The sequence below is a fragment of the Loxodonta africana genome, chromosome 2 (genome assembly GCF_030014295.1).
Source record: "Loxodonta africana isolate mLoxAfr1 chromosome 2, mLoxAfr1.hap2, whole genome shotgun sequence".
Classification (NCBI taxonomy): domain Eukaryota; kingdom Metazoa; phylum Chordata; class Mammalia; order Proboscidea; family Elephantidae; genus Loxodonta; species Loxodonta africana.
The window spans coordinates 61048398-61056857 of record NC_087343.1 but is presented as its reverse complement, the minus strand read 5'-3'; the positions used below and the strand labels follow the sequence as shown (position 1 = coordinate 61056857).

The following is an 8460-nucleotide window of genomic DNA, read 5'->3' as shown; positions in this document are numbered from 1 at the left end:
GTCAAGTAGAATCTGCTGCTGAGTTAGGGAAAATGGATAATTTTTTTGTTCAAAAACAACCAATTTATGACACATGCCTAAATAAATTTAAAATGTTTATATAACCATATTATAACTCTTAATGCAGTACATAAAAACAATACCAGCATAAAAGGACTAAAAATACTTGTGTAGATACCAGGTCCTTCAATATACTGAACTTTAATATAAACCTGATTATTAACACTTCTGTATTTATCTCAACTTTCATAGAAATACTACTTACGGAAAATTGTCATACTTTTTTAAAATCAAATATAATACAATTTTTGAAATGCTATTTTAAATCTATAATGAGAATTTTGCTCATTAATTACACTTTATAAAAAAAATAACTGAAGGAATTACAAAGCAGTACCAGGGAACCTTGGGGGATGACATATATGTTAATTACCTTGATTGTGGCAATGGTTTCACAGGTGTATACGTTAAGTCAAAACTTACCAAATTATATACTTTAAATATGTGTACTGCATGTTAATTTATACCTCAATGTAAGGTGGTTTAAAAAAAACTTGCTGCAGAAAAACTGCGTTTGAAGCAGCCAAAATTACATTTTTTCCCCAAACCTCCATGGTCAGTTCTGACTCCAGCAATTCCACACTAGATTTACAATTTAACTAGTTCCTGTACTTAAGGACTCCCTTTCAAACAATAAGGTCAAAATTCTTTACCGGCTGCCCATTATTTAGATAGCAAGCTAAAATTATGCTTAATAAGCTTGAACAGTTCTCTTAAGTTACATGTGTATGTATGGCTCCACCCCTCAGTAACTTAATTTACTGCTATCTCTTACTACATAGGCTGACCATACAACTGTACTGTAACCAAATTTATAAAAAGTAAACTACGAACATGTTCCACATCACAATGTGTGAAAGAACAATAAACATTAGTTAACTGCTAGTGAATGAACAGAAGGCAGAATTACCTGAAAAATAAGGATGAAGATGTCTGATAATAAAAATTACAGAATCTTTTATGGAAGTTATTTAGAAAAAATAAGGTTAAGATTTTAAATGTAAACTTGTAGTAAGTAACCATATTTCTCAGGTCCCTTTTAGTTTGTTTCAGCAAGTACAGTTTGCATGTGATAGATTTCATTAACCTATTAATCAACTAGCACAGTCTGTAAGAAGAGTCCCTAAAACATTCACATACGTGATACTTACAGAACTTTGTCAAAGCATGCTTAACATTGTCTTGTGGCTATTGCTATATTTAACTTTAGATGATTAAACTGAATTATGGTGTATAATAAAAGCCTATTTAAAAAGACAATCTAACAAGATACATTTAATACTTAAGTGTTACCACTATCTCATCCTCAAAGTTTTGTCGGGGGTGAAAAGTGTGTTGTTTTTGTTTTAATTTCTCCATCATCAACAGCCTCAGTAGGATGAAAAAAAATCTGGTTCCTGGTGAAAGCTAGAGAGTTGGGCAGGGTGTTGAGGTGGGAAACAGCAAAAACTCTGCAGCCTTCTGTGAAACACAATTGAAAAAATAAACTCTTTAGGATTAGAACAATCTGACATAACACCTAGAATAAGGAGAAACTAGAAAAATAAAAATACAAATATGCAGAGTCAAAGACTCTTCCAGCCAGCAGTACAACAGAAATGATTTTAAAATTAATGTGCAAATCAAAATAAAGTGAACATTCATTCAATAAGCTTATTAAAGCAGTTGATAAGGAAAAAGTTTTCCATGCATTCTTTTTCTAAACTCTGAAAGTAACTGCCATCTTTAATAAAGTATACTTTAAATGAGTAAAGCGTGTTCTATTTGGAGACCAATGCCTTGAACACTACAAAGAAAGACAATTTTCTGAAAATCCAGTTTATTTTCCATGTTGTGGACAGAGCCAGTCAATGTGATCAGTTTTTCTGCATGTGTAATAATTTATCAAAATAAGTTTTTCCACAAGACTCTTTTCCATCAACTCTGAAAATCTTGGTCTGACAACATACCCAAATAAAGCTCTTGAAAATCACCCCTTAAATTTGGAAGGAAGTGTGGCAAGTCTTTTCTGTAACATTTACTGTACTACGAATGGCTAAAGAGCAATTTATGTTTTAAAAGGTGACTAGTACAACAGTTGAGTTCAGGAAATTAATGTTTTAGTGCACTTTGCTCCAGTTTTAGCCAACATGCTACATTGTCCTTGTTTTTGGGCGCACAAAGTCAACTTGAGAATTTCCATTGTACGAAAAAGGTATGACTCTGCAAGCAAAACAGTGTAAGCTGCCTTTTTTCTTAAGACCTGGACATTTTAAGACAGAAGCTTTGCAAAACATTACACAATTTTTTATTATTAAATGAGAAAATCTCATTTGTTACATCGTCACATTGCTAGTCAGAGAAATGCTGCAGTGATGAAGAAAAGTCAATGCTGGATCAACCAAAGTCCTCATTTCTACAACATTCATTTACAAAGAAATAATGTTCAACACAGCCCAACACAACATTCTTGGTTTTCTTCATATTGAAGTCCCCCAAAAAAATCATCTTCTAATGGGGTATTTTACTACATAAATTATAGTTCTTCATTTTTACAATTCACCCCAAACTGTATGAGAGATGTACCACACTAAAATTTCTAAAGCTGTTAGGAAATCCTTCACACGTCATCGTCATCTGATGTGTCACTGCTACTTGTCTCTGTATCATCATTCTCAATAGTGGGTTTGAAAGTGCTGTTTTTCCAGGGTCCAAACTTGAAGTCACAGATCAGGCCATTTTTCAAAATACCATTTTTTCTCAGACCATTCTTCTGTAACTGAAATGTCAAAAATAAACAAATAGGTAAACTATTCTCTCAAGAGTAACCTACAAATTAAGAATACTATAATAATTAAATGTAACCATGAGTAAAAATTAATAAAGCTGTATCCTACTCCTAAAATTTCACAAGTAATGATACCATTTGTGAAAAATAAACCAGATAGGTAGAGGTAACTGATCCAACTGAGCTGATAAATAATCCCTAAGAATAAATTATTTATTTTGAAGAACAGCATTTACCATTTACCAAAATTAATGACTTGTATTAGAATGGAAGGAGATTTTGGATCCAAACAGGCCTAGGTGTGAATCATAATTCTGTCATATACTAAGGTACTAAATCTTCCTAAAATTTCATTTCCTTATGGTGAAAACTGGAATAAATACCTTCAAGGTGCTGAGAAGCATACAGTCAGCAACTAATAAGCTACGGCTGTAATTTTATTATTCTGACCTAACAAACCAACATACCCCACAATCTGCTTTACTCATACTCTGTAAAGTAAGTAGAATGAGGAATACAAATTAACAAAAGCAAACAGAGGCCTTTGATTAAGACATTGGAAAAACTAAAGCCTTCTATTTCCGAAAATAAGGAGTCAAAAAAAAAAAGGGTTAGTGTGGTAATAATAAGGAGCTCTGGTAGTGCAATGGTTAAGCACTCGGCTGCTAACCAAAAGGTCAGTGGTTTGAACACACCAGTGGCTCCGTGGAAGAAAAGTCCTGGCAATCCACTCCTATAAAGATTTCAGCCTAGGAAACCCCATGGGGCAGTTTTACTATATCATACAGGGTTGCTGAGTTGGAATTGACTCAACAGCACACAACAAAAACAACATGGTAATAAACTTGAGTCAAAAGATAATATATCAGGGGGAAAAAAAGGCAACAGGATAATTGGCCCAAATGGTAAACAATTTAAAGACACAAAATAAAGTGATATTTAAAATAACTATGGACTTTTAGGTTTCATAAAAAAGTGAGGCTCTGGTAATTTCCATCAAAATCTCTAAATGCACTCTTACGACCAAATCCAAAGCAGTGCTTGGAACTAAGGTTTCATATTTTAAAAAGTTCCTTCAATGAAGACTACAAATAACTTGGATAAAGTCCAAACCTGAGGAGCCACTTCCATTATGGCTGATGTTGACTGTTAAACATACCTTGATACAAGTCTAGGGTCCTAGCTCTCAATTGCTCCCTTTCTTCTCCTTATTCAATTCCCTATTTTCTGTAACAGGTTTTCTTTTCTACCTTGCTAAAATTCCAAAACTCATCATGCTACTTCATTTTGAGCAAATGACCCCACCATCTTTACTGAGAAAAACGAAAGCCATGCATCCACCTCAGATGTTCTCAGCCACTGACTCCCTCTTTTAAAGGTATACCGTTTCCACTCCTCAAGCTCTGCCCTTGCCTCATATGATTTATCAGCAAATCCCACTGAAGCATTCCACACCCTGAAATCAGCTGTGGAGAATTTCAATAAAACCAAATCTTATTCTCATGCCTTGATTTCTTTCAAGTATCAAATTTACATATCTAAATGCCTGGACTACCCAAGAATATTTAACACGTTTTTTTTAAAAAAGGGCTCCTAAAACCAGCTCTCCCTCTGTAGTTTCCTGTCATTAAAAAAAAAAAAAAAAAATTTTTATATGTGAGATCAATTCCAGTTCATATATAATAACATCAATTCTGACAATTCAAAATTCTGCTGATTCTATTTCAGACCATCTTTTACTGTCCCTTCCCTAAGTTTCAAGCCTGCATTTATCCCTCAATTATTTTAATCAATTCTCAACTGATCGACCTGAGTCTAGTGGTCTGAACTGCCCTTCCAATGTATACTTTACACGGTATCTTTACTTCCTCATGTACAAATACAATCATTTCATATTCCAAAAAAAACCTCCAAATGTTTCCTATTACAGAACACACGTCTGACATGGTAATCAAAATACTTCATTATCGAACCCCTTTACATGTATTATGGCTAAGGGCACAGGTTCTGAGGTTAGCCAGACTTGGGTTCAAATTCCAGCTCCACTACTTATTACTCAACCTCCATGAGCCTCAGTGTCCTCATCTATAGAGCAGAGATTAATAATAGTATAGTAAAACCTGTGAAAGCCAGAACCTGTGTACGGCAGAAACCTGTCAGAGAAGGAAAACACAAATATTTTCCACTAATAGAGAGCAACAGAAAAGTCCTAAGACTGTACCCTGTCAAAGACGGGAAATTTGTGAGACGCAGAAAAACAGGCAGTCCCACCAAGTTCTGGCTCTCACAGGTTTTGATGTACCTACTTCACATGAGGGCTACAAAAATGTACTTAACACAATTCCTAGAGGCATTCAGAGCTCAAACAATGTTACTATTAGAGAGGTCACAGAATTTATCATTAAACTAGGACACTTTTGCGAATGAATGTAAGTAATTGTTATAAATAACTATACCACTATAACATGCACAAACTAGGACTCCCCTGGGCAAATGGAGACACAGAACCACCCTATTAGCGTTATCTTGCCCTTTCACTAAAAACCTTCCCTCCTATGCTCCAGCTACCATGAGCTCCCGGCATAACTTATACTTTCTGTTCACTCCTTGCACCAGGAATGTCACCCCCTCATCTTACCTGTCAAAGGCCAGTTCAAATTCAGCTCCTCAGTAATGCTTCACCAGGTGATTGCCAACTGGAATTAATCTCTAGATTAATCACTACAACTGAAGTTCTATGAGCATAAGTTTTTGTTGTTTTTTTTTCCCCCCAGCACTCTAGAACAGTTCCTGGGATTTAGGCACTCAAGAAACATTTGCTGGATTTTCATAATTCTCTCTCTCTCCTCTTCTCACCTTAAACATTTTCAGAACTGTTACTACAATGCTTTGCAATGGAATCTATCTCCCCTCATTAAACTGCTAACCATTTGAAGGGGCTCATCTATGTAAATCCCACAGCATCCTGAGCACAATGAATGCTCAATAAATGTTTGTCAAACTGAAGAAACGGAGTTTACACTCAGAACCGTCTATTTCTGCTCTGTTACCAGTCGCGATATAAATTCTTTTATAAACAGCATCAGCCCCTAATAATTTTTCAAGGATCTAAATGTCAAATAATCTGCCATCACTAATATAACGTCATTATCATTAGAGTTCAGAAAATGTGGACATTATGCTTATATACCATTTATCTCCTTCTCACAGTATGTGCAAAATGGCCTTTACATCAGCTAATTATTTTATGATTGGTAGGGTTGTGTTTTGTTTTTTTTTTTTACCTGTCTCATTCATCATAAGATTGTACAGTCAATTATTTTCATTAGGCAATATCTTGCTTTCCATGGAACTACTTACTTACCCTATGGTACTCTGAATTTCTCTTTTTTTTTTATTGTGCTTTAAGTGAAAGTTTATAAGTCAGTCTCTCATACAAAAATTTATATACACCTTGGTATATACTACTCCTAATTGCTCTCCCCTAATGAGATAGACATTCCTTCCCTCCACTCTCTCTTTTCGTGTCTATTCAGCCAGCTTCTGACCCCCTCTGTCCTCTCATCTCCCCTCCAGACTGGAGCTGCCCCTATAGTCTCATGTGTCTACCTGATCAAGAAGGTCACTCCTCACCAGCATCCCTCTCCAACCCACTGTCCAGTCCAAACCATGTCTGAAGAGTTGGCTTTGGGAATGGTTCCTGTCTTGGGCCAATAGAAGGTCTGGGGACCATGACCCCTGGGGTCCTTCTAGTCTCAGTCAGACTATTAGGTCTAGTCTTTTTACGATAATTTGGGGTCTGCAACCCCCTGCTCTCCTGCTGCCTCAGGGGTTCTCTGTGTGTTCCCTCTGTAAATTTTTCTTGATGCCTTCCTTTAGGTTCAAAACAAATCCTTCAAACAAATACACAAACCAGTAAATCCATACAACAGGACTGCTCAGCAAAATAGATGAGTCTCAAAAGCATGAAAGAATCCAGATCCAAACAATTATACACTGTATGGCTCCATTTATGAAACATTTTAGAAAGGGAAAACTATAGGGACAGAAAACAGATCAATCGTTGCCAGGTGGTGGCACTGGGAATTAAAGGATTGAATGTAAAGGGTCATGAAGGAACTCTGTGAGATGGTGGAAATGTTCTGTATCTTGGTTATTATTGTGGTTACCCAACCATATACATTTATCAAAACTCACTGAACACTTTTAAAAGGTGGATTTTATTATATAAATTATATAATACAATAAACATGACCAAAAAACACCATCCTTCAGAACTATAATCCACTGTCAGATTCACAACTGTACTGTAAAAAATAACACAGTTCACTAAGAATTTCTGAATAAAAAATTAAAACTAGGATGACCAAATCCATATTATGAAGTTAGTATAACTAATTTCCTCAGACTCCATCTGAAACACTTAGAAAGTGTTTTGAAGATCATAATATGAATCATATACATATCTACATATAAAAATTCTATATGACCAGAACTGTAAAAAATTAGTTCTACATGACCAGACGTATAAAAGACATGTAATGCATTTTGGGATAGTATCTAATCTTCCTGGCACTCTAGCAAACGTTTGCTAACACTCTTTCAAAAAGGAAACTATGGGGACATAAAATATAACATTTTAGAATGTAAAATATTCTTGCATCAAGAAAAAAATCAAAGGTTACAGTTATCTGGGAAGCTACGGATTCTCTCTTACTTCTTATCCCTATGCAAAACCAAAACAAAACACAAAAGCCTTTTTTGGAGAATGACAAATCATAAGTCATATTAAATGACTAACGACTGCACATAACAGGTTTAAAGAAGTCATCACTGCAGACTGTTTAAAACAAAGACAATTCTGACCTACACTATGATGTCTAATAAGTTCCTAATAAAAAAAAAAGAACTTATGATTATGTTGTTCTGATTAAGGAAAGGTAATTTAAAAGCAAAGTTACCTGATTCCAGTTTTCTTACCTGTTCACTAATAACTTGGAATTCTCTCATTTCATCCTCAGTTAAGGGAGCACATGTTTCATCATTTTCACTATCCTCCTGCCAGCCCATCTCCTTTAACAACCTAAAAAGAAGGGAGGAAATTAGTAAGTTTAATTTAGAGCTTCATCTGAGTAGGACGATTGCATTTATATTATGTACAAGAAAACATGATCTATTATACAAAGTGTCCAAGATATATAAAAAAGAATTTCTGAACACATGGTTTGAATATTTTTCTTGGAGTGAATAATAGATAAGCCCAATAAGCTGTCTCTGATAATAAGAATGAACTACTTGATTGCTTTATCTTTGGTGCTGAAGACTCTAGGTTAGAAACTTGCAGTAGGAAACACTCCAAGAAAATTTGCTAAAGTCTTGTACTAAATGGCAATGCTCCCTCCCTCACCTTTTCTTCAATATCACCACAATCTACCATATTCTTGGCAACCCATCAGGCTTTCTACTCTGAAAAAGCTGGAATATCTTACCCTATCTTATATTTTGTAACACCCTATTTAAAATCACTTCTTACGCACATCCCAACTATAAGCTCAACACATAACACAACTTGAAAAAGAGGCATTATATTCCACAGTAACTTTTAAAAAGATAACTTTTTAAAAAGCTCTCAA

The 8460-nt window shown here is 35.0% G+C and overlaps 1 protein-coding gene across 6 annotated transcripts in view; it reads right to left on the bottom strand.

Annotated features, from left to right (window-relative positions):
* Positions 1-1862: 1862 nt before the first annotated feature.
* Positions 1863-8460, bottom strand: part of GPBP1 (GC-rich promoter binding protein 1) — a 123773-nt gene continuing 117175 nt past the window's right edge. For all 6 annotated transcript variants that reach the window (XM_023545469.2, XM_023545468.2, XM_023545470.2 and 3 more), the window contains 2 exons: positions 7808-7910; positions 1863-2818 (listed from right to left, as the gene is read on the bottom strand). In XM_023545469.2, the coding sequence (XP_023401237.1) occupies positions 2660-2818; positions 7808-7910 (262 nt within the window). In that variant the 3' untranslated portion in view covers positions 1863-2659. The remainder of the gene's footprint in view (positions 2819-7807; positions 7911-8460) is intronic.